Source organism: Numenius arquata, chromosome 1, assembly GCF_964106895.1.
Source record: "Numenius arquata chromosome 1, bNumArq3.hap1.1, whole genome shotgun sequence".
In the NCBI taxonomy this organism is placed as follows: domain Eukaryota; kingdom Metazoa; phylum Chordata; class Aves; order Charadriiformes; family Scolopacidae; genus Numenius; species Numenius arquata.
In genome coordinates this window covers 7,360,299-7,386,515 of record NC_133576.1, presented here as the reverse complement: position 1 = coordinate 7,386,515, position 26,217 = coordinate 7,360,299, and the positions used below count along the sequence as shown (strand labels likewise).

The 26,217-nt window shown below is 42.4% G+C and overlaps 1 protein-coding gene across 2 annotated transcripts in view; it reads right to left on the bottom strand.

The window, feature by feature from the left end:
* PHF21B (PHD finger protein 21B) overlaps positions 1-26,217 on the bottom strand; it is a 167,837-nt gene that overhangs the window by 57,127 nt on the left and 84,493 nt on the right. Inside the window, exon 4 of one of the 2 annotated variants that reach the window (XM_074152327.1) lies at positions 8,292-8,615. The exons of the other annotated variant lie outside the window; for it this stretch is intronic. Within the exon in view, the coding sequence (XP_074008428.1) occupies positions 8,292-8,615 (324 nt within the window). The remainder of the gene's footprint in view (positions 1-8,291; positions 8,616-26,217) is intronic. 2 annotated transcript variants of the gene reach the window in all.

Sequence of the window (26,217 nt, the reverse complement as noted above, 5' to 3'; positions counted from 1 at the left end):
AACTTCCATAAGTGGACTGCCTGTATATTCCTATATTTAGGACTTTCCTCATTAGGAAGTTAAAATAGCTCCCAAGAAAATGCATCAAATTCAAGCAAATTCTTTGCCTCCTTTAACCTGGTCTCTTTTGTTTGGTTTTCTATATACAGTCCAATTAATTACTTCTGGCTACAAGGACATGGCTATACAAACAGGCTGAGAGCTCTGCCATTTTTCTGCAGTATCAGGAACCATTGACAAAACGAAAGTAGTTTTACTTAATTTCCTTCTGCTCCTGTTCCTCAGTAGAGACTCTTCCCAGGCACTTGCAGGAGGAAAATCCATCCCATAAATACAGAGGCAGCACATTGATACCTACATCCCACTTCACATCAACCTGCAGAGGGGACGTTTAGTGACATAAAGGTTGCAGAGGGCTGACCATAGTACGGTCTCCAAGCTATTGTTTCCTGGTCGTTTAAGTTCTTGCAGCGTGGTGTTTGTTTGCTAGCCCGCACTGAAACAAATTTGGGAAGGTTGCTCCTCGATTCTTACAAGAAAGCGTCAGACAGTCAGTGTGAGTCCACTTCTGCTTACCCCTTCCTGCTGAATACTCCACTGCCTTCACTGAAAATTTTCGGCTATTTAAGGAATACCATGTTGGGCCTAATCAGGTTTCATTCAGTTGCTGAGAGTCTTTATTCAGTCTTTGATACCAGTTGAGTGTTTGACCCTATTGTAGACCAAATGAAAATGCAGATTGAGAAAAGCACAAATCCATGCACTTGAGATGTATTGACCATATACGTACGTCTGGGATATTTAAAAGGAAGCCATTTATAATCAGGAAGCATAAGTGCTTATTCTGAATCTGACATTTAAATATCCCATCAACAGCAACCAGCATTGCAAAACGGTTTAATTAACCTGAAAGGATGTAATTTTATGCTATTTAGCAAGAAATACAAATTTTAAAGTGCTTTTACGCAGTATATATCAGCGTAGTAAGGCCAAATCCTGCTCTTAGCTACCCATATTTAAATACCGAGTAAATTCATGTACCTCTCTTAATAAACCTGCAACTAAGATGGTGTAAATACAAGCAGAATCTGACACACATACTCTATAATCCATTTCCTAAAATTACCATGCTCTTTACAACATTCTAATGGTAGAGTGAAAAGTTAGTAAAGCCTCGGTGACAGAATGGATCACTGGATGGTGTGGGGGCTGTGAATCCTTGGGGTTCCCCCTCTTCTTGTCTTTTTCTTTATTATTCTTTCTAATTTAACTTGGCTGAGCCACCTCTCCTCTTTTACATTTACAAATACCTCCTGAAGATAACTTGCCTTAAAGCTATCAAAGGATGATCCAAGAGCCTGAATATGTGATATTGAATCCTTTGAGGTCCAAACCTAAAATAATCCAGTGTCTATGTCCTAGTCACACTCACAGTGTGGCTGACAGCCTTCTGAAAGCCTGAGAGGTGTGGTCCGCTGGACAAAATGTAGGGCTGTTATGGATGAATCTGGTCTCTCTCCTGCTGTCTGACCCCAGAAGTCACTTCATCTCTCTGCACTCTGATTCCACCACAAATTTTGTCTTGCCTGCTTGTATTATATGCTCTTTAGCAGATGCTCCCTCCAACAGATATGTCTTCAGTGTCTGATGGAGACCAAACAAGACGGCTAATCAAGTAGTTAATATGCTAATAAGACTCTGCTTCAACTCTGCTCTATAAAGGCATCTGCGCATCTCCAGGGAAGACACTTGGACACAGATACCACAAGCAAAATTTCCAATGGGATTTAGGAAGGGAATGCTTCAGAGTATCTCAGCTTCTACATCTGCCTGTCGTAATCTCTGCAAAGTTTTTGATGCAAAATTTCCTATCTATGCTACTGCTCTTCACAGCAGCTCTAGTGGGAACCCAGAGAAGGATTTTGGTTCTTAGCACCTCTTCACAGGTTCCTCTAACACTGTCTAGTAGAACCATACTTCAGAATTCCTCTGTCTACAATAACTGTGGTTTATGAACCCACAGGCATGATGGCATGGGCAGTAACACAACCATCTCATCCTTGGGCCTGCCTGTTCAAAATCTTCTTGCCACAGGCCTTCCGTGTAGTTCTCTCCTGTGTTGTTATTTATAATAGAACGCTGTTACCACACCAAGTCACCCTCACAAACTGGCAGAAGCAGATAGCTCCAAGTGCTAATTTGGCCCCAGCAGGAGACCCAATCCCCATTTCACATTTGAGGAGATTATAAAAAACACCACAGTTTGGGGAAAGTCAGTAGGAACTGTCACCCACACAGAGCAATCATTGCTCTTCCTCCAGGAGAGACATCCAGAAGCCAGCACAGTGCCAGATAAAATGAAGGTCAAGTACGCCCTCAACAAAACTCTTCAATATCTTGAAATTCATGAGCCATTATTGATCAATCCATACCTGGAGAAAGATATAACTGGTGTGACACTAAGACCAGAAGCCATGGACTCCAGAAACGCAGTAATTTTTTTGGTACATTACAGAGAGCCTGGTACATTTCTGATACCAAGAAGACTTCTGGTCCTCCTGCAGATTGCCAAAATGACCATAGTTGTCATAATCCATAACGCAATGTCCTCATTTTTCCCCTCCCCTAGACTTATGCGGAGCCTCTGGACCTTTCTTTTGTCCTTCTCTGTGCTCACCAGTTATAATTTCCACCTGCATCTTGGCACACCGAGATCATTGTGGATGCTGAAGATCGAGAAGTATAAGGCAGATGGGTAAAGAGCTATGGCAAGAGCTAAAAGGAGTTGTAGTGTGCTCCAAGGACTTGTGGGACAGTTCTTGTTCCCAAGGATGCCATGTGCAGCATGGACATGTCTGAGGCATTCTCAAAATGACTGAAAAGGCCAATACAGGGATCATGCCTAAGGCAACTTCCTGTGAAGCAGCATAAATGGATCCTTTATTTCTCAGTTTTCCAACAGCAAAATGTGGAATAATAGCACCTTAGTCATAATAACTCCATATTGTGGGGATAAATTAACTATTGCAAGGTACTTAGACACTGTAGTAACATGGATCATAAAAAAAAGCTATATATAGCCACATAACCAATACAGATAAATATATCTATAAATAAAACCTCTTAGTACTACTGCAATACAAATAATAAATAAAATCAAAAAGACTTAGTCATACATGCAGGTGGATTTCCAATTATGGAGGAAGCACTTTTACAGACAGCAGAGTGGAGCACATTAAATGGGATGGTGAAGAGAAAAGTAATAAATCATTCTACAAATAAATTATTCTGAGAAATAGCCATCACAGGCAGAGGTATGTTCTTCAATTTCTGGAATGCAGTTTTTTTCTAGTAAATTGAATATACAGATAGCTAAGAAGAATATATGAATACCCTCCTACAGGTATAAAAGCCACTTTTTTCTGAAAAAAAAAAAAAGTATACCCATATAGCCTGCTCAATCGAAACACAGATACAAGTAGTTTTTTGAGCTGTGGAGTTAATGAAGCATTTCTGGAGAACAGAGAACAGTTTACTATCTTGCCAAGAATTTATAGCACTATAAATCCTCATACTGTATTTTACTTTGAAATAACCTCCCTGTATAGACAAGCCCCAGGACACAGCAGCACATGTCCGTGGGGAAGCTTGCCAAACTTTCTTCCAGCTGACCCAGGGAATACACGACTGGGAAGAAAAGCATGGAGAGGAGCAGGAGGCAGATTTTATGCTATTGCTTGTGGAGTCCTGATAGACAGGGAGTCAGTGCCTTGCTAAGATGTTTTCTAAGAGCTGCACAGAGTAATAGAGCATCACACCACAATCACAGACAAGAGACAACTCTTTTATTACAGCAGTATCCAAATGTTCCTGCACCTAATAATCTACTTTGCCCTTAAGAAGCCTCTGGGACTTAACGGTAGGTGATCAGTGCACATACAACACGTGACAGCTATACACAGAGAATACTGCTTATGTTGATGAAGCGAGAGCCAGTTCTGGCAGCACTCTCACTCCAGGGTAAGTTTAAAGCCAGCAACGCCGGGCTGCGCAGAGACAGCTAAGCTAGCTGCAAAAAACATCTGTTGGGAACTAGAGAAGTGGAGCTGCCTGAGAGGCAAATGTTACCTTGAGCAGTACCCAGTGTACTGCTTTCAGGACACCAACTACCTCTGCAAGAGCCACTCTGCGCCACATTTCTGTGGAGCAACCTTGTGTGTCTGTACCATGGTGCTTCACGGCCCAGTGCAGATATGCCCTTCCAGTGCTTTTTTCTTTCACTACAGCTCCTGAAAAGCAGCGGAGTGGTCTGACAGCTGTATTCCCCCCCCTCTTTGCTTGTTGTCCCAATAGCTGGCTGATCCAACTGTCTTTCATACAGCCAAAAGGCTTTCTGCTTTCCCCAAACTAGGTTCTGGGATGCCTGCTGGCCCTCAGTTTTGCTATTTAGAAGAGAATGAGGAGGTAGCAGAGGGGCATTTTCTTTACCCAGTACATTGTTCCAGAACAGCAGATGGGACTTTGTCCTTCAGCAAAGCAACCTCAGATTCTGCTTTCAGTCAGGAAATGGTGGCTAGGATAGGAAATAGCAAACACCACATAAATACAATAAAAATATAATTTGAGAAGTTTATATTAAAATCTGTTTATACTGGAAGTACTTTGTAGGTACAGACATGCTGATATCCTACAACTATCCAGTAGCTCTAGGGCATTCTCTTCACAGAATAGCAATAGCTATTCTCTGAAGGCAAAGCACTCCTAGCGTGTATACAACATATGCCAGCAAAATTCAGCTTATGCCAGCAAAATTCTGCTTTTGCCAACATAACTTGCTCCAGATCATCCAAATGAAGCTCTAAGCTTCATTTTTCTAAGCGGGAGGAAGAGCTATACTCATGACATCCCTGCACGTACACTTTCATCAGTGTAACTCCATCAGTCATGTCTTCATACACTGGATTGACACTGAAAGGCTGCCAAGGAATAGTGTAGATGTAGCGCTAGTTTCGGAAGCTCTTGATTTCCGATGCTTACAGATTTCAATCTTTGTTAATATCGCAATGTTTCCTGCTTCTAATAAAACATGTGATAAATATCTAAACAATCCTCTGATATCTGCATGTATTTATTTAGACACTTTTTTTCAATGCAGATATGGCTTCCATTACAGTCAACAACGTTTCAAAATCACTTTAAAAAATCTGCTGGGTAAACAACAGCCTAAAATGAAAGTGCTGACACGCAGTTGCCCAAATGAAAATTGTGTAACAAACTTACATTTAATCCTATTTATATTTGAAAGTTCTGTATTTAGATTATTGTGTTTGATGCCCTACTTTTTTCTGCCGAGTTTCATTTAGCATTTCATTCTTCCTGCTAGATACCACTTGAGATGACCGTATACGCATCCTGATCTCCTTAAATGCTTTCGAGCAGAAACCACTGTTCAGAAACTCATAACATTTCATGCCCTTGCCCTTTCCCTCACTTTGCAGATGCAGAGGAATAGGCTACACTACACCAGTAATCTCATTTACTACTATCAGCTTGCCACCTTAACCCAGTTTGCAGAAGGCTGTCATTATCCTCCATCTCACAAACTTCATACATTTCAACAGACAAAAAAATACTTTTCTGAGCTATAACAATGCCCCACACACACACACACAAAAAAAAAAGATAAAGTAAATACTTATTAGTAAATGTCAACAAGGAAATTTCCCTCCAACACTACAGTGCTAGTAACTAAGGTGTTACTGTATTGATTTGTAATCACCACTCCAGGAACAGTAAAGAATACTGAGCATGAAGCCAGAATAGATTTTTGTTTTTCATTGGATCAGAAAAAGAAACCTTGCAAAACAAATTTAATTTGGGTAGAGGAGTGATAATTAACATGCAATCCAGCAGTAAGCTTTGTGACAGCTCAGGACCAAAGGTCAGCTTGAATTTTTTTACATTTACAATTCAATATTTCTAATTGGTTTTATGTATGCCTGCTGACTATTCTCAAAAGATGAAACCACTATTGCCCTCTGCTTCAGAAACTTGCCATTGCTCAGCTTCTTCTTATATAAATTACTAACATAATCAGAGATACTAAATCTACAACTTTTCATCAACTACAGTTGTTGAAAATTTGCAATGTGCAGACTTTTCTAAACAAAAACACTGGACCTCTTCCTGTAGCAAAATCACAGCAAACCCCAAATGCTGGACAATATTCCCATGCTATTCCAATAACAGCAAGCTTCTGCTTAAAATAAAGCTGTTCTTTGCAAGAAAAGTTGTAATACCAGGGAAAATACCATTTCAGGTTTGAGAGAACATAAATCAGAAACATGTGCATGAGCTTTAGTGCTTTGCTCCAGCAGGCTGCAATACACCACTGACCGTAGCACATCTGGGGACAGAGAAGGTGGAAGTGGGACCAGTTTGCCCTTTCGAAAAGGTAAATGGGAAGCACTACGGATAATTCAACAGCACACCAGTCTACCAGATTAAAAAGTCTTTTCCTCTAACAACGCTTGCAGAAGTCAAAAGTTTGCAGCCAACTGTTCTAACCTGCACTGTTCTCCATCACCTGGGACTGTTATTTCACTATTCAAGCTAAATACATTAAATGTTATTTCAAGCTTCTTCCTTCACTGTTTTGATTCTTTTCTTCCTATGCCTCCTGACAGTGACAGTAAAAGATAGTCCTTTATAAAATGATAAACCATTGAAATATTGAAACTTTATCATTTATATGGTTATCATTTTTATAGTTCTTTCCCAGGATTCTAAGAAACATCTACTGGAATAACTTCAAGTATCTTTTCAATAAAGCATAAACAACACCTTCAATACAGGAAATTATCCAGCATGAGTACACGACAGAGATTCAAGACCAAATTCTCACAGAGTTACTTTAGTGTAACAGCTAGAGACAATGTCATTTCTCTAGAGAAAGTGACAGGACGATTTGGTTCCTAAAGTGGTTGGATGTGCTTTCCCATTTGTTAGCAGTTGCAGTAGGTGACCGTCATTCCCCCTCCAGTGTTTAGGCAGGGACTTCCTGGGTATTAAAAAGCCTCACACATTCCGATATAACCCTGATTTATAAACATCTTCAGGTACAGTTCTTCTTTCCTGATTATTAGAGATTCGCATCCTGAGCTTGGGAAGGGGATTAAGGTACAAAAAACAGACTGCCTCAGATTCTACGTGCAGAAAGTAGAAAAGAAATCTACATTTCCAGTGTTAGCAATAATAGTTTACATCCTCTTCTCCAAAGTTTTAGGAAGGCTTTCTCATTTTCTACACATTTTAACTTCATTAGTATCATTTCCCTCTCCTGACACACACCATGCCTTGAGTAAAAACTTCTCTTTTGTGGCTGTTAATGGACTGCACAAAACGATGCGTCCAGCAAACAGCACCCTTCCTCTTTCGCCCTCGTTTCAGTAATTCAATCCATTTATTTCATTATTTAGACTACTGTGGACGTAAGCATTAAACATATACATACATAAAAACCTGGACCTGGAAGCAACAGCCTGCCAGCCTGCCCGCTCCCGTACACTTTGTGCTTTTGCTCCCTCTGCCTAACTGAGGGAAGGCACCGGCACCACACCACGGATACCTGAAATGACGGCACAGCCAGGAGACCCTCCATCCCCACAAGCAGTCTCTAAGCTCACAACGCGGCAACCAACATTTCTTTACGTATAGCTTCTTGGTTTTAAGAACTGCTTCTTAATCGGAAAAGGAGCCACACAAGGTGGGCAACCCGCGGCAAGCCATAAAAGGTATCCGATTGCCGTCCACTCAGCGCTGTCTCCTACATCAGGACCCGCGTCCCGTCCACGCTGTCAGAAGTGAGGGGACCTGCCTGTCCTCCAAACCCACCGTATACCTGCAGCTCCGCGCTTTAACCCAGCTCCCCGCTCCCCTGCCAGCCCTGCACCTCCGCTGCCCCGGGCACGGCTGGGGAGTCCCCGTAGCCCCAAGGGGGCAACCCCCCCCCACACTAGCTGTGAGGTGGACGGTCCCCATAGCACCAGAGGGAGAAGCCCTCCCCCGTTCACGGTAGCGCGGCGATTCTCCGTACCCCGAGGGCACTTGGAGGGAGAGGCAGGTCTCCCCTTCCCGCCACCTCCCGTAGCTCCGACACCCCCCCCACACCCACCCCCCAGCAGCCGCCCCTCCCCGCCCCGCCCCGCCCGCCCCCCTCGGCGGCGGCGGAGCCCGCAGTGCACCGCCCCCCGTCCTCCCTCCCTCCTTCCCTCCCTCCCTCCCGCCGTTACCTGGGCGTTGGAGCCGATCTCGGTCGGCCGGCGGGCGCCGAGCGGCTTGGCCGTGGTCTGCAGGTTGATGGGGGCGCTCTGCGGGGGCTCCACGCCCGCGGCGCTGCAGCCCAGCCCGCCGTTGAGGTGCGCCGTCACCATCGCGATGGGAGCCTTGGCCGGCAGGACGGAGATGGCCAGGCTCTGCCCGGGGCTGCCGCTGGGGCTCCCGCCGCCGCTGCCGCCGGGTGCCTTGAGGAGCGCCGGGACGCCGCCGGGCTTGGCGCTGCCGCTGGCGCCGCTGCCCACCAGCAGGGCCGCGGGGCAGCTCCGCACCGCCAGCTTCTGCCGGGGGAGAGAAGGGGAGAGAGAAGCGGCACCGTCAGCCGCCGGGCTGCAGCCGGACCCCGGCCCCCGCCGCCGCTCGGCACCCCCCCCCCCCCCCGGCCCCCCTCCCCGGCTCCCCTGCCGGGCTCGGCCCTGCCGACACGGATTTGGGTTTATTTCCTTTTACGCTTTTCTCCTTGGAAAGGACAGGCGGGAAGGGAAGGGGAAAGGCTGGACTTGCCCTGCTCGCCCGGGAACTCGAGGTTTCACACGGGGGGTTTCAAAGTCTTTTTTGTTTTTCCTTTGGTATCTGTTTATACCTGGAACTAATGATCCTGGTGTAGGTCTAGATAATACGACAGCTTTAATTAATAATAAAAGGCCCTTAGACGTAAAGAACGTTCTTTTCAATTTTCTCTTCCATTAGTCTGAAAATCTACACGTGCTCGCCTCACCCCAGCGCTTGCATACTTCTGTTCTTTCACCCTGACTTACTCTGGAGTCATTTTTTTTGTTTCCCATTTAACTTTTGGGGTTTTTTTCCTCCTCATAAACTTCCACTATTTTTCCAGTGGTTTGGTTTTTGGTTGGTTTTGTTTGTTTGTTTGTTTCAAGCTAACTTTTCTCCACAGTACCCATTTTAACTTGAAGTCCTCTGTTTGTCTTAACAGCTGTACTTGTAAATGGCTACAGCGTGGCTGTTCTGTCATCTGTAATAGGAATACATTCATTATGACCTATTTACAGTATCTCTTACAAGACTTGCATTTGAAATTTCTGTAGGCATTGTGAAATTGCCATATGGTAAATGCCAGTGTCTGCATAAAATGCTCACTTTTGAAAAGAAAAAAACTTTTCTAAAGTTGTTGCACTTTATCTCAGAAGCTTTTCTTATATGTGGAAAAAAATATCCTGGTTCAAGCCTCTTTTGATACTTTGAAGCATTAAACATCTTATTTTTGCAAGAGTTGGCATCAAAGGTACTTAATCCTGCAAAGACTTCTGCCCATGTTTAACTTTATTCGCTGACTGGTCCTGTTGGCTTCCATGCAGTTGCATCTATCGCAGAGCCTTTCAGGAAACTTCACCACCTGTCTAGGTCTGCTGCTGTACTATTAAAGTCACCTGTTTAAAATACAGTGTGTGTATATATGTGTGCGTGGGTATAAAGTCACAGCTGTGCTTAGTTCTTTCTAGAATCAATGCTGAAAATCTTACTTCCGGGCATAAAGTAGAAACCTTGTAGTACAAAACTGACTTTTAAGAAAATGCCTTCCTTCTTCCCTTTAAACCCATTATATACTTTAAGGCTGTAAAGCCTTACTTGTCAAATATGTTTGCTCTAGGAACTGTAGTTCTTGTGTTTATATGAAATAGCAAGCATGCACTTCATCAGAGGTAGTTGCTGCATATTTTAATAGAAAGAAATTACTCTTTGCATGTCAGCGTTATTCTAGTATTTGTGACTTCATATAAATTGTTTAAAGCTTTGTTTACTTTTGCCTGTCTTTCATTCTCCATTATCCTAACATCCCAAGGAAGCATAAGCATTATGTTCCTTTAACTGTGCTGTTGCATGTAATAGATGTTTTGAGGAGGAAAGAAGTTTTCTTTCAGTGCAGAAATACACTTGTCTTAGTTTAAAATGACTCAAGTGAAAGCCAAGAAGCTCAGGTGCGTTTTATGTAGGTAGAAAAAGCTGCTTATGACAAAATTCTATAAAACTCCTATTTCTCTGTTCCGTTGTACAGTTTTTCCACTGGTGTTCCTTGTACTGGTTGTTGCTACAGATGCCAAACAACCGCGCTTAGGAAAGCTCAACGCTACCTCTCCCCAACTCTACTGAAAACCTCCTTGCGCAGTGCCTTATTAACATGTACAATAACACAAAGCTTTCAGATTAAGACTTCAGCTTTGTGATTGTATTTTCATTTTGATTTCTGTCATGTGAAAAACTCCAAAAGCTCACAAACTGTCAGAAAATGCTGGGCTTGGTTACAGTGCTATAAATCCCTCACCTAACTGGAGTTAGTGAAATCCTAGCTCTGCTGCAGACAAGAGGTTTGCTGCCGATGTCAGTGCCACTGGGGTTTCTTTTTTTTTTGTGGAACTAAGAGCATTCACAATCCCTGACAGGTCCCTGTATTGAAATATATTTTAGTATCTGTCCTCAGAAATGTCAATATTTTGATTACTGAATGAAAAAGTTCTTACAGAAATACTGTTGCTATACTGATTTCAGATTTTCACTTAAATAAAATTTCTAATATGTAGTATTGTAATGCTATTTGTACAACTTTACTTTTCTCTCAGGCATTTCAGCAACAGAAAACATCCAAGCAAACAAAACTTCATGATCCCATACAAAACTTGGTAGCTGGCTGGAAAAGGCAAGTAAATAAGCAGAAGTAGATTATGACTTTCCTAACACAATTCAACAGCATGTAGTTGCTTTTTATCTTGTTCCGGAGGAGGAAATTGTACCAAGAAGTACAAAAGCAGCAAATGCTGCAAACAAACAAAAAATTTCACGGCTCAAACTACCATCCCACCTGTTTCCACTGTTCTCCTTTATGCACTGAGTTTGGCATGTCTTTGTATGTGATGTGTTAGTATTTTCCTAATAGACTGACAAAACTGTCTATTCAGATGTATATGACAAAAAAAGCTAAGGAAATAAGGGTTACTGCTTGTTTCAGTCTAATTTGAGATAAATATTAAATGCTTTTAAAATTGAACATTCATCTCCTTTGGGGTTTGGGGGCTTTTCTAAGTAAATATGGGGGAAAAAATGTGTCCCTGGAATAGGCTTGCAAGGACCAATTGGCCCACGCCAGTCACATCCTCAGGTAACAATGCTATGCTAAATTTATTTAAATAACTGCAAATTTTAGAAACTAAATATGGAAGCATATACAAAGGATCGGGTGCTCAAGATTAGCTTCCAAAAGAGTTACAGGAAAATTGTTTGGGAAAAAGCAGCTACAGTATCTCTTCTGTGTCTCACTTACTAATTTTCTGAAAATATGCCTAGCAAAACTTCAAAAATACCCTCCTTAATCAGATTACATTAGTAGGAGACAGGCTATTATGCCATTTTTCTTTGTAATGACCATTTTTATTTTATACCCCATGAAGACATTGATAAAGGAGTGTTGGCAGAAACAAAGATTATGATATGAGAGATTAAAAAAATCCTCAACAAAACCTACATCTGCTGTATTCTATTTCTGCCAGATTAATTAAAAGAATAGTCTTGGTTTTTAAAGAAAGAGAAAATCTGCATTTTGAGAATCAGTCAGCATAACATATTCTCTGACACTTTTGGAATGATGAACAATAAGAAACTAAGCAAGCTTTGGACACTGCAGCTGAAAACATGTGCTGATATAATGGAAGAGCCAAAAGAGGGGAAAAAAATAAAAAGAAAAAAAAATTGGCTTTAAATGCTGGAAAGCAGGTCGCTGCTTCTCATCCGCAGCATAACAGTCCTCACAATACACCAATTTTGAAGCAGTGCCTTTTCAATAGCAACACAACTTTCATTTTCACTGCAGGATGCCACAGGCAAACCGGAGTTTGAAATATGTATGCCAGTCACATGCAAACACACTACAATGTGCTGGAAAGCTGCCGCTTGTTTATGATTTCCCATCTCTTACGTGGCACGGTCTCAACTATTCAAAGCAGAGCTAATATTTTTTCCATATATATCACAATAACTGGCCTTTCTATTTATTTGTACATGTAAGCCCTCTTCCCACCCTCTCCTTCCTGACGAGGTCTGTGCTGTAAAGATTTGCAGGTCCCAAGGCAACCGGGCAACAGTCTTAGCGTCCTTACTAGCGGTTACTCAAACGCTACTTCTCCCATCACGTACCACGAAGGGAGAAAGGACTTGAAGGCGGCTGTGCTGTTGCAACACACACACGCTGAGCGATACAGTACACGTATGCACGCACACGCACATGTGGGCACAGACTCCAGCCAGACTCTGCATGGACAGCATCATTTTTAGTGTCATGTTTTGGTTCCTTCATTTTTACTCTGCTGCAACTTACATCACTTCTTCAAATCCTTACCGATCCGATGTCAACTTTACTTCGCACATAAATCTCAAAACAAGAATATGGTCATATTCTACGGTGGGGGAATACTCTGCTACTGGCTGCTCTTCACCACGGCAGTGATTTAGAACAGACACATGCCTCTCAACAAACCTTCCCGTTTTCATAGTAAAATATGAGACCTGTTTAAAAAGGACCTAAAATTCACTGTCCATCACATTTATATTTTAACACCTACAAGCTGTACATAGAGACTTCAGTCCATTAATCTTCTAGAACGATGCTCTCCTGACAAAGCAGTTTTGCTGTGAAAAACTGCAATTGTTTTCAGAGCAATATCAGTTCTTTACCTTAGTGGCCCCATGGCTAAGAGAAAACATTTGGCATAACCCTGAGAGTTTATTTACCTTGCAGAAGACTGGCAATCCACTTTCAAACCAAAACGATGGGTTGTCAATTAATAATTTAACATTCGGCACTAATCTAAGGCCCTGCATGCAAAACAGCTGAACAGACTTCTCCAGCAATGAGGGCCATGACCTCTGTTCATTTACTCAATTGTCACAATAAAATTCTCTTGAACAACGGAATATTTAATATTCAAAGAGCGACAACACACAAATGCATCGCAGACAGGCCACCAGCTATGGCACTCTAGTATAGTCTCTTAGGATTTTGGTACAATCCTATGAATTTCCATGTATTTCTCATGCATTTCCATGTTGCTACTTATATACACAGCTGATCCTGCCTGATCTGCACCTTACGTGATGAACCAACCACCAGCACACTGAGACAGAAATGAGCAGCGCTTCTGCTAGGCATACATATGTATTCATACATGGGCACCCATGGCAGTTTGGTGGATGTTTATGGAGGCAAAAGGCTCCGTAGTCTGTATTTTATCCCTGGACTCCCATAAAAAAAATGCTTGCCTTCGCATACAACCCCTGGGCACCAGGTTGCCTGTGCCCAAAGAGAAGACATTAAAACATTTTTTCATGCAACCAAGGATGAAGACACTTGCATGTAAAAGTTTTATGTGCTGTTTCTGAAACATAATATTTTGATGTAATGGTGTTCAAGACGTGCAACCGAGGAGGAGGAGCGTTTTTAAGGAAGGCTGGGGTAGTTCCTCCTGCCAATCTCCCAGTAAATGACCTGTCAGTTTGATGCAAACGCTCTCCCTGCCACGCTGCAGCCGGGGCGGGGGGAAGGGATGGGGAGAAAGGAGGGGAGGGAGGAGAAATTGCTCGGCAGAAGTATTTTTAATGACCTCCAGGGAGGGGTCACCGCGGCGCAGGATGATGTGCGGTACCCGGAGGCAGGAAACCTTCCTCCCTCCTCCTCCTCCAGGCCGGCGCTACGCGGAGCGGACACTCCCCGGGCTGCTCCGTGCAGCAAACCCCTGTCCCCCATCCCTGCTCTCTCCTAAAGGAAGCCCCAAAAAAGCGGAATTAATAAACGAGGAGGAAGTGATTGCCCGACTAGGTGGAACTGAGGTCTTAGTTTTAGTCAGGAGGATTTAAAAAATAGCTGAAGAAAATCTGGGACTCGATCGAAACAGCCTTTCCAGGGGCGGACTTTCAGCTGAAGGAGGCTGAGTGTGAAACATGGGCAGGGAGGTTTACATGTGCTGAAGTACAATCTCAGCATTCTTTTTTTTTTTTTTTTTTTAAGGCTTCTTTTGTCTGTTGGTTTCTTTTTCTTTCTCTTTCTCTTTCTTTTTTTTTTGACAACTTCCTGCCTGCCTGTCATTAGAAGTAAGAATGTATTCCTTTCTCTCTATCAGATCTAAGTTAATTAGCCATCGCTGCAGCAGGCTCAAGGATTTAAATTCAAAGTGAAACTCATTCTAATCAAAACTGCAGCAAACTGGGGGTTTTGTTTGACTTTAACCTGAAAGTCAGTTATTGTACCACTGATGTACATAACACATTACCAGCTGAGTGCTTTCAGCATCCCTCTATCAGTGTGAAATATTTAATCGGCACAAGGATCCAATCAGCACAGCAGAGGGGAATCTAGTGTGTGCATTAATTTACTTTCAGTTGAAAAGCAGTAAAGCAGGTCAGAAACATATAACCTTCTCCCTTCCCCCCCTTCTCTTTCCCCTCCCAAACAAATACACAGCACATCAGAAGAGTTTTGGCGGCGGGGGAGGGAATGAAAGCCACCCTGTATGCATCCAGATTGGAGAGTCAGACAATAAATTAGTCGTTCCTGCCAAAGAATGACAAACACTGCCTGGAACAGAAGAGGGGAACAAGCCCTCCCTCTAAACACACCCCCCAAAATCCCCTCTCAAATTAATTACATTGGGTAATTGTTTGTTTTTTAATCTTTGACTCTTTTTAAACTAGAAAGATGGCTGAATGATTACCCCTTCTGTGTATGACATTAATTAGAAAGAAAGCAAATGCCAGGAAATAATGAAACAGTCTTTCTACTAAGGTGCAATGGCTTTGGATTTTCTGACCAGCCACGTTCTCCAGGAAAGGCTTCCATTAATATTATTGGTATTTAAAATCTGTTTTAGAAGCATTCCCAAGCTCTTCTACACATCAGCAATTTTATATATTGCAGAAGCATACTGCAGCGTACAAAAGCTAAACTTTTTCCGCTACCAAATCTACCCTTGTATTTCTCGCTTATTCTCTGAAGACAATCAAGTTCCTTATCTCCTTGATATTGTAACGAGAATATCGACATGCAATTTTCTTTCACAAGGGATCATTTACAACATGAACGTTACGTGAACAAACTTGTACAATCCTGCAAGCAAAACCATCGCACAGAAATGCAACGACAGGCAATGATTAAAGTTGCAGCAAAAAAACCCCACCCCTGCTCGTCAGTTTGATGTGGCCAAAACTCTCAGCGTGGCTGCTTTCCAGGACAGGGCAGCAATGAAGAATTAGCAGATTTATGTAAAGAGAGAATTTTCCGAACTGGTAAATACCCTAATAATGGTAACAGTGGGCTTAGAAAAGCACATATTCACTCAAGTGCAATTAGCCTTTAATTTCTGAAACCATTAAACAGCTTGCCGACTGAAAAAAACAACGTGTTTTCAACTGTATTGCTAACTGGCAATCCGCTCGTCAAAGCTCAGAATTATCTGCTTAGTGACTTGTAAACAGCGCTTTTTAACTAACAAGGAGCAGGGGGGAAAGAGGATGATATTTAATGAGAAAAGTCAGATTCACATTATGGAACATTCTGGAAGTGCCTGTGCATCTTGAAGGAGAGGAGGAGGGGGAGCGAGGATATTATTTTTTTTTTTAATAACCTCACAAATAATCCCTCCTCCTTTCTCTCTCTCAAACCATGTCAATGATCAAGGAAATGAGAACAAGGCGCTTGATTCACAGCTGACTCTCTCTTCTTGTTACATCAGATCAAGAAGGAGCAGTCTAACGGGGGGCTGATTTCTGCAGGGGAAACAAATCTACAAGCTGGCATTTTGTCTCCTACTCCTATTAATTAGCCCGCTTTTCTGTCAGAAACAGAGCTTTTAAAACTTGTAACGGAGGTACACGTGTGCCCACTTGCACATACGCTGCATATATGCATCCAGAAAACTAAATATTATGCATGTGGGACAAACCCCTCCCAAAAAATCTTCAAGGAAAGAGTCGTTGGTTTCTTATTTTATTTGATGGATGGATTTCTATTCTTTCCCTTAATGCCAAGAAAAACTGCATAGTAAACTGCTAATAGTAAGATGAAGCCTGCACTAAAGCCCCTGTTAACGACAGCCGTTGGATGGGGTGCATTGTGGTCTGGATCAGGTTTGTAGCTGCAAGACTGCAGCTCAGTCTGCATATCTATGAAATGATTCTTTTAAACCCAAACTTACAACAAAGGAAAACTTTGGCTTTATCTCACCTCGAATAAACCAGAAAGCATACAGGCATCCTCTTGGCAGGTCAGAGGAGGGTTTAAATGGCTCCCCACTGCGTAACATGGGTTCTCCCCCAGCCCCCAAGCTGGAGTCCTACTCACCATCAGCAGCTCAAAATTTACATCCTTTTGCTGTTGCCAACTTAAGTTTCCCATGATTTGCCATGTCCCATGCATTCAAGAAGACTGCATTCATCAGGCTTATTTAATGTTAAAAACCAGAACCAACTCTCCGCAAACACACACAAAAAACCAAATCCGGAGTGTACACCATATAAACACTAATGTGCTTCTAATTTAAGTTTTGAAAAAAACAAAGGCAGAGTGATTAAAGGCCGGGAGCATGCAGCTCAGCATATGGAGCCACAGTAAGTGCCCTAGAACAAGTTGAATGTTTCCATTGTGTGAAAGGCTCATTCATTATAGCTACAAGATGCAGTGCCAACATTTGCATTTTTAGAGGGGTATCTTGTCATTTTTAGATAAATCATGGGATCCAGACCCTTTCTAAATGGTATCAAAGCTCACATTTCTCGATATCCTGCCTCCCTTTGTTTCAGAACTCTGCCTCACTATTTTCTTTTCCTCTGCATGAATGTCATTAAAGTTTGCATCCTAGTATGTCTCCAGACCAAGACGTGAACTCAGAGGCTTCTCATTTTTGCTTAAAAATGTGCTGCTTCCTATGATCAAGCAAGTGAAAAAGAGATGCAACTGCATGCAATCAGAAAAATAAACAATAAATTAATGTATTGTATGCAGTTTCAAAGGTGCTGCCTCCTGATTCACATTCCCTTCCCCCATATTCCTCCCACAAGCTCCCCCTCCCCCCCCCCCCGGACCTGATAATCATTTAATCATTTCTTTGATTTCTCCCTCCTTCACCCCAGCTTAAAATCAAATTTGGAAATGCACATCTTCCTCGGTGTGGCAAAAAGAATTGGCAATACAACAAACTAAACCAAATCCTTTTTTTTTTTTTTCCCTCTTTTTCCCAGATAACACAGAATCCTCCTGAAATGAACAAATGTAACTGTGAACAGATACAGACTTCCCATGGGATCAAACCATCAGTTCCTCAGTATACATATAAAGAAGAAAGAAGTTAAATGGTTCCATCTCCCCCAAGGGAAGGCAGAGCTTCAGTTGTGAAGTATTCCCATCAGAAATTCTGTATAAGTTGCAAAGAAAAAAAAAAGTATCCCAGCCTCCTCTGCAGACTTTGTATAGCTATTTCTCCAGCAATTCTACATATGCACATTTCATTCTGACAGCACGAGCTTTTAGTATTACTGTGTTACTCTGGAGTGATTACTATTTTCCAATGGCAGGCATATTTGCATGGTAGTCATGAAACTGCTCCGAGCAACCTTTCAATTTTCCAACACTCCAAAGCAGAGCTTTGGTGAAAGCAAACAAAGCGGAGGGGGCAAGAAAAGAACCCAAGCTCAGTACCTACATCTAGGCACCTCAGTCCAAATCCACGCTCTTGTGTCCACACAGACAACTGCCAACTGGCACGGGGCAGCAGCGTCCACAGAGGCAAAGTCGCCCTGTGTTCATGCACCCTGAACTCGGGTGACCCTGCTCATTTTTACAAGTGAATGTTGGTACATGAATGAAACCAAGCTCTAGATTTTGTTGCAAAACCTGAAGAGAGTGCTTAGTTCAGAGGACAGAAGGAGGCAACAGTACGAACAGCTTTTTTTTTTGCAAAACCCATCAGTTATTAGCACACCTTACTAACGAAAACCCCATATGGCTTGGCAGCACAGTGAGTAGTGTCCTTCCACCCCAGCCTCTGGCTGGACCTGTGTCTACTTCTGGTTAAGCACATCAGAACTGAAATATAATCTGAGATGTTTTCTAAGATTTAGATAAATCCCTTTACCTCGGTTTCCCAACTTGATAACATGTCTTCCTTGCAAAGGTATTGTGAAAATTAACTGGCTAGCAGCTATTAAATGTTGTTTGTTTGTTATTAAAGGCAAGCTAAATCATATGATTTTATCTTAATCCAACTGGATTATGGCTGCTAAATCAAAGGTAGTGCACTATCATACTATTTATCTAATCTTGCCTACTGATACTTTCTAATGTCCTCCAAAGGAACCCCCGTGGAGATGAAGATGAGACTTCACAGCTCCGAGTATTTTTCTGGGTCTGTGTGTGCAGGCTGGGCCACATATTGAACTAAATCACAGAATCTTCTTGGTTGGAAGGGACCTTTGAGATCATCGAGTCCAACCAACAAAAAAAAAAAAAAAAAGGCAAACCAAACCAACCAAACAAAAGAAACACAACACCAAAACCAAACCAAACACCCACAACCCCACACCACACCCACCCACAGACACAAACCAACAATCTCAGGCACTAGAGCATGCCCTGAAGGGCCATATCTACACGTTCCTTAAATACCTCCAGGGATGGCGACTCCACCACCTCCCTGGGCAGCCTGTTCCAGGGCCTGACCACTCTCTCAGTAAAGTCATTCTTCCTAATATCTAATCTAAACCTCCCCTGCCCCAACTTTACACCATTTCCTCTGGTCCTGCCATTATTCCCTTGGGAGAAGAGGCCAACACCCACCTCTCTACAACCTCCTTTCAGGTAGTTGTAGAGGGCAATGAGGTCCCCCCTCAGCCTCCTCTTCTCCAAACTAAACATGCCCGGTTCCTTCAGCCTCTCCTCATATGACTTGTTCTCCAGACCCCTCACCAGCTTGGTGGCTCTCCTCTGGACACGCTTCAGCAGCTCAATGTCCTTCCTGTAGTGAGGGGCCCAGAACTGAACACAGCGCTCGAGGTGGGGCCTCACCAGTGCCGAGTACAGAGGCACCATCACTTCCCTACTCCTGCTGGCCACGCTATTCCTGATACAGGCCAGGATGCCATTGGCCTTCTTGGCCACCTTCTTGGTGCTCCTTTGATGGAGGCCTCGAAGTTCATTATATGTCTTTTCCTTTCCATGAGCTGCATAAAAAGTAATCTGTGGATCCAGAAATGTAGCAAAGCCCAGAGCCAGAGGTGACAAACACACAACTGATAACTACATCTCTAAAAAGAGGTGCTACAAGTCTGAAGAATAAAGGTGTTCAAGGAAGCTGGAAGGAATGGGAGAGGAGACATACAGGGGGCCGAATTTCTCACAATAGCACACTTGGAGCTCGGCTTGTCAATGGACAGAAAAGGGTCGAAGTGGCAAGCCTCTGAAAGATTTTTCCTCCTGCATCGTAAGGTGAAACAATTTATTATAAATTTTGGAATGAGAATGATGAACAATTGTGCAGGTGCTTTTCAGGTGTAAATTAGAAGGATGAGTTGACAATGGACTTTTCATCTCAAGACTTTCTGCTTTCTAATACACCTTAATATACCGTAAAATGACAGTCTCAATGGCTTTCTCTGTCCTTTCCCACGGTCTCTGAGCATCCCTGCATCAGTCATAGAAACCCCTTTGAGGTAGCAACTCACAGTACTCCTATGGAAGGAAACTGCAGGAGCTAAAAGTGAGGCCAGAGACAAACTCGTATGACTTATCAAGTCAACACTGGGAACTGAACCTTGACATAGCAAATCCAAAACTTTAGTCATCAGGAGAGCACTTCTCACTCCACCCTTCATCTTTGCTTTAGCTGCACCACTTGGTTTGTCATTTGGATAGCCTATTTAGGGCTATCCAAAACATAAATTTGAATAGTAAACTGCCCTGTTTATCCAACCTTATGGTTGAATGTGCAGGTAGGGTGGATGTCCCAGCACTTGAGGCAGCAACAGCAGTGAGGTTTTTGTTCTGTCTTTCAAGATATGAATGTTCGAAAAGGCAGATTATCAAACAATGGGTTAAAAAAACACAAGGTAGTTTTCAAAACCTAGCTGAATGAATACCACCTGATCAAATATCACCCCTTACAGAAGTAGGGGATACAGGATATTAGGAACTTCAAGCCCTCTGTCATGTGCTCAGACCACTATGCAATGCTTTACTGTTTTTATGGGGGATACATAACGGTCTAGTTTCTCTAGGGCCATGGGTGGTTTAGACAGATGAAAAGAAATTAACCCCCCCTCCCTAATCCCCCCCCAAGTCTGACAAAGAATGCTGTGCAAGTACACACATGTCAAAAATCAAAAGCAAACTTTTACAGTTTGAGAATCACAAGTAGTAACACTTGACTAGGTACAGACAATTGATCAGTCATAATAAGGGGGGGATACAGCATGTAATATTTTTCTTTTAATGAGACTTCAGAGAATGCATGAAAAAACTATTTAGAATGACTGAACTGTACAGATATATTAACAGATGTTGAAAATATTGGGTAAATTTAAGAAACAAGGGAATGATATGCTTTCACTCTAACTTAATGGAAATGCAAATGTTAAGATAATGCTTAAAGGGAAAAAAGGTATACAGCAGCAGCATTGGGAAAGAATATTAAAAAGAGACAAAGGAGCTGCTAATGAAGGACTGTGTAGATCTTAGGATGAAACTAAGGCACTACACAACCATTATTCCAGAGGCCAAAGAGAGAGTAACGAGCAATAAATAATGCAGATCATGCCAATGGCAGTAAATAAAACCGAACATAGAAGAGAGAATGAGAAAGAACTGACTCGGCCCACTTCAAAACAACAATAGGAGAGGAACACAATAGCTAAGGAGAAAGCAAGGACACACTACACAGTAACTCTGCCATTGCCTTCACACATAAAGATGGAGATGATTATATAACGCACAGATAAAATGGAAATTATCTGCAAAATTTAGACGCTAGTCTGCCATTATGAGTGTCTGAACTGGTTTCTAAACTACTCCCATGAACAGCGACAGGAGAAAGAAAGACATTTTGTATGTTGATTTTCTTGCTATGGTAGTGGAAAGCACTTAGATTCTTCAGCCATGAGAGCTATATAAGGAGCTGCACAGAGTGACACAGATCTGTGTGTATACTTAGAAAGGATTCAAGGGCACAAAAGAAAGGCGAGAAGAGAACGAGAGAAGCTGTAGCAAACTTTTTCACAACTTTGTTACATTTAAGGATCAGAATAAACAACATCCTCTTGGCCTTATTTCCCATTGTGTGCTATGGAGTGCAAAACATCATAGCCACTTAATACAAACCCTGCCTCAGTCAGTCACTCAGATCCTTTCCCTGGAACATTTATCGCAGCCCATAGCTTTTCTTCTGATAAAAGCCATTTAGCAAAGAAGCTGAATGCAAAAAAAGACAGGTTTGTCAGTAAAAAACCTGTTGCTCTGGCTCTCCAGTTCTGTAGTGCACCCTTTTTTTTTTTTTTTTTTTTTTACATTTCCATTTGGGCTACCCTTTTCTTCTGCCAGTAGTGGAACACCTTCAGAGCAGAAGACAAGGATTAGGACACAGCCATGGAGTTCTGTGGCAGGTTTCTGCAGCAGCCCCTAGAGATCTGAGTTCAAATACAGGTCAAGCCGTAGGTGGGAAAGAAAAATGAAGGCCTTGTTCTAGTTCCCATGCTCCAAAATCACCCAGGGTATAAACCCCACCCCACTCCCCCCAGGATAAGATGGGGCTGCAGTTGTGTGAATTGAAAAAGCATGATGTAGAAAAAGAATGGGGAAAAAATGATGCTTTGCTCATCCCAGTGGATTCCAGCTGAGCAGGAGGTGAGGATGTTAACAGCACTCAACCTGGAAGAAGTAGCTCTCTGCACAGCTTCTCTATCGATACTGTGACTGCATCATCACCCTGTATCATTTTATTTCTGCTTTTGCCCCAGCTTTTATACTTTTTTTTTTTTCTGAAGAACTTTAAAAGGAAGTGTGAAAAAATAAAATAAAGCCTAATAATGATAGCCTCCTTCAGGAGGTGAGGGGAACAGGCCATTTTTTACCAAACATTGCATGCTGATATAAACCAGCAGTGCTTCCAAATGAAGCTGTCTCCTGGTCTCTTGAACCTTCTGTGCCGTCCCGACCTATGCAACTGCTCCAGCATTCAGATAGCTAACTGTACAATAAACCAGGAGCTCTACTAATTAAACCTAACCTGGCAAAGAAAAAAGATCCAGGTTTTAACACAGATTGGTTTCCCACCTCAGTTCATACCCCAGCTGCAGAAACAACTGGGCCAATGTGGCAGGAGGAGAGAGGGAGGAAGAGTGAAGCAGGAAGGAAAAGCACCCTTCCAGAAGAGTGCTGGCATGGTGTTTGGGCAGCTATGGGCATAGGCTTGGCAACTTCACAATGAATTGTGAGAAAACTGGGAAATACAAAAGAAGGGATTAAAGAATAAAAGAAAGAAACAGAACACATGAAAGAGTCCGTTAGGACAAAGCACCTTGGCCAAAGGAACCAAGTAAAAAGGCACCGTGCCTTTCACTGCTAGGTCAACAAGTTGTTGACTTTCTTCAGTTGGGTGTTCAGCAGCCTGTGTGGAAACAGTCCCATTTCCAGCAGACCACTGCCTACAACATAACCAATATGCAGACTCAGCAGAGAGGCTAAAAACTGCATGGACACAGTGAGTAAATTACCCTCTCAACCCTTAGAGGATTATAGGTCTCTGTCAAGCCATTCAGATCTAAAATTTGACCTGTCTTAAAGCATTTATAGCTTGCCAGGGAATACATCCTGTATTCTCAACAGCCATTTCAAGAACATAAATCTCTTGATTATAAAAACAATTATATTTTTACATTTAATAATTCTAATAACAATTTCTATCTACAAACACCTTTGCCAGAAAAGCTTATGCCCTACAACTTCACACCTCTGCTTAATATACACTAACATCCCCACGTAGACACATCCACCTACAAGGCACTACCCTGAGTCTTATGCTGACATGTAAAATAAGAAATTAACCACAAGAATGGGAGCTGTCAAAAAAAAACTCAACAAAAATTATTTTAAAAAAATAGTCAAATGCAAAGGGAGAGAGCAGACATGAAACAGGACATTAATGGAAAGGTGTTCAAAACTTAATATTTCTTAATAGCATTTCTTCCAGGAACCAAAAGCAAGATATGCTAGAATCCAGGGCTGTGATAGGCTAAAGGCAAACGCATTTGATTTTTAACTAAAAGTTTCAAAAAGAAGTAAGTACAGCATCAGAGATGTTTTCTTAATGTGAAGGTGGACAAAGTGGCAAGAGACGAAGACTGCTGAATTCAGGAGCAGCTAAATCTATAAATGGGAAAAGCAATCTGTAAATGGAAACTTTTCCAAGCTGGAAAGAAAGTGAAGCTCGTAAGTATTTTAGCAGTGAGCATGACTGAATCTCCTGCTATTTATTATATCAGTATCATCCACTAACATCACTGCACTTAAGGGCTTACCAGCATTTCCATTCTAAAACTCAAATGACAGAAGTTTATTAGTTGATTGCTTATCTGGGCAGGATGTGGGTCAACAAAAGATGGCACATATCTTGAAACAGGGCACACATTCTCACATGTTGAAACTGGTGTAAGATCAGAAAGAAACACAATTGAATATATTTAAATGATTCTGCTACTTTCTCCCTGGTCACTATTTTCATAAAGGGTAATTACAAGCAAGGCAGACTAGCTCAATGAGAGTCTCTCCACTGTCAATTATGAGCACTGGCTCAAACATGGAGCAAAGCATGATGCTCCTCAGTCAGCCTGTGGGGACCCTACAGACCCCACTCTGAGTTAGACTGACAGTCTCTCTGGGAATATCCTGCTAGTGCCTTTACATGGAAAGAGACAAGCACCCCAGAAGGAAAACCACCCCACCTGATAGGTGAACTCTCCTCTGAGCAGGTCTGTCTGACTCCACTGACATTGGGCATGCGGGCTTCTAATTTAATCATGCCTATTACCTGAAGAAGGTTGGAGTATTCAAGCCCAGAAAATCAAACAGTGCAATGTTTGGTCATGCAAATGCACTGCTCTTTGTCTTAGGAGGTGTGTGTGTATAAAACTGGGATATCTCAGTGGGGAGTAGACTGCAGGAATTCTGTTCCCAAACCATGAATCACACTCACCTTGCCTTAGTCCAGGCCTTTCCACCTCAGACCTTGAACATCTCCTGATGTTCAGAGAAAACTCCTGAACAGCTGATGTTAGCATTTAGTTTGGCTTTAAACATGTTAAGAATTAATCTAAATGACAAAAGCAGAATTTGTGTATTGATCTCAGGGACAGGCAATTTAGGTATAGATATCTCCCATCCAGGTGTTCAGGAGCCAGAATGATGCAGTCATGATGGTGCATAACTTGTCATCTGACAAAATATCCTGCCACCTCAGAACTGGATCTGCCGTCACCATGTACCTGCAGCAGTAATCTCCCACACACATGGATGGGCTGCTGACCAGCCAGCATTCCCCAAGTGAGGGACAGCATTGCCTATGAAGCTTGGTAGCCTCACTTCTCCTCTAACTGAGAGTGCCAGTTAGTTGTTCCCGCTTTTAAATTAAAGGCAACAGGCCTTTAGGCACACAGGCAACATGCATGTATCTTTTTTTGGCACAGCCTTATGAAGAAGTCCTCCTACCTTGGAAAGTTCTGGCTTTCCTTGAGAGGCTGCAATGTAATATGAGAATGATTTTGGTTAGGAGGTAGGCTGATACCGTGAAGGTTGCTCAGGCTGAGCAATGAAGTTTGGGTGGGACCTTACCAACAAGGATTCTTAAAACTATCCAGGAGACAGAGCAAAATGATCTGGACAAACTCAGTGTCCTGGCAAAGAGCACAAGAACAAGGAAAAGTTGGCTCATGGCAACAAAAATCCACCTTCACATCATCATGACTAAACTATAATTAGATACCTCAATTTTTTTTAATCACTCATGATTCTTTATAAGGGCTGGCAATATGAGTGTAAATGTCTTACAATTTTACACAGAAATATTGTTAAAGTGACTTTTAAACCCTTTTCATGCTGAAGTAAAAAAAAAATTCTCACAATGCCTAGTTCCTTTCAACTGGCCGATAAGAAACAGGACAGGTGCTGTAGGCTTTGGGTCTGGTACAGTAAGAAAAGGTGCATTTTAAGACAATTACTCTGCATTGCGTTATATTCAAATATCAAGAGGCGTGTGTCTGCTGGACCACAAGCAATCATGGAAAATACATTGTTTATGAAAGAGACAAGCCTTCAAGGGCAATAACAAGCTCTTCACAGCCATCTGCAGGAACGGGAATGCATTTAACCATTGTTTGCCACTACGCCTCACTTCCAACACAGGAGACAACAGGAAGCTACAAAAGCATTTTTATTTTCCTTGGCCTCTCACTATGTTTCCTAGCACACAGGCATGAATGAATGAGAGCTGCACACCTTCATTAGCACCTTCAGGAACTGTTGTCCCTGAAAAGCAGTCCCATTTACCTTGCAGATCGGCCCAATCACTCCAAAACTGGTTCCATTTTTCTTGGGACAGGCTCCAACGAAAGAGTATTTGCAACGACTGCTAGAGGAAGCCTGTCAGATCTGTAGGGCACTCCGTATTCACTAATTGTCCATCCTTGCCTCAAGCCACAGGGTGTGAGTCAGGTTCCAGCCCAAAACTGCTTAACTAGGTGTGCACGGTAATGCACGTCTACCAGAAAATCTATTGAAGGGACAAAAGTCACCGATGCAAGTACACACCAAAACTCCTTTGGACCACCATTGGCTTCCATCCCACGGGC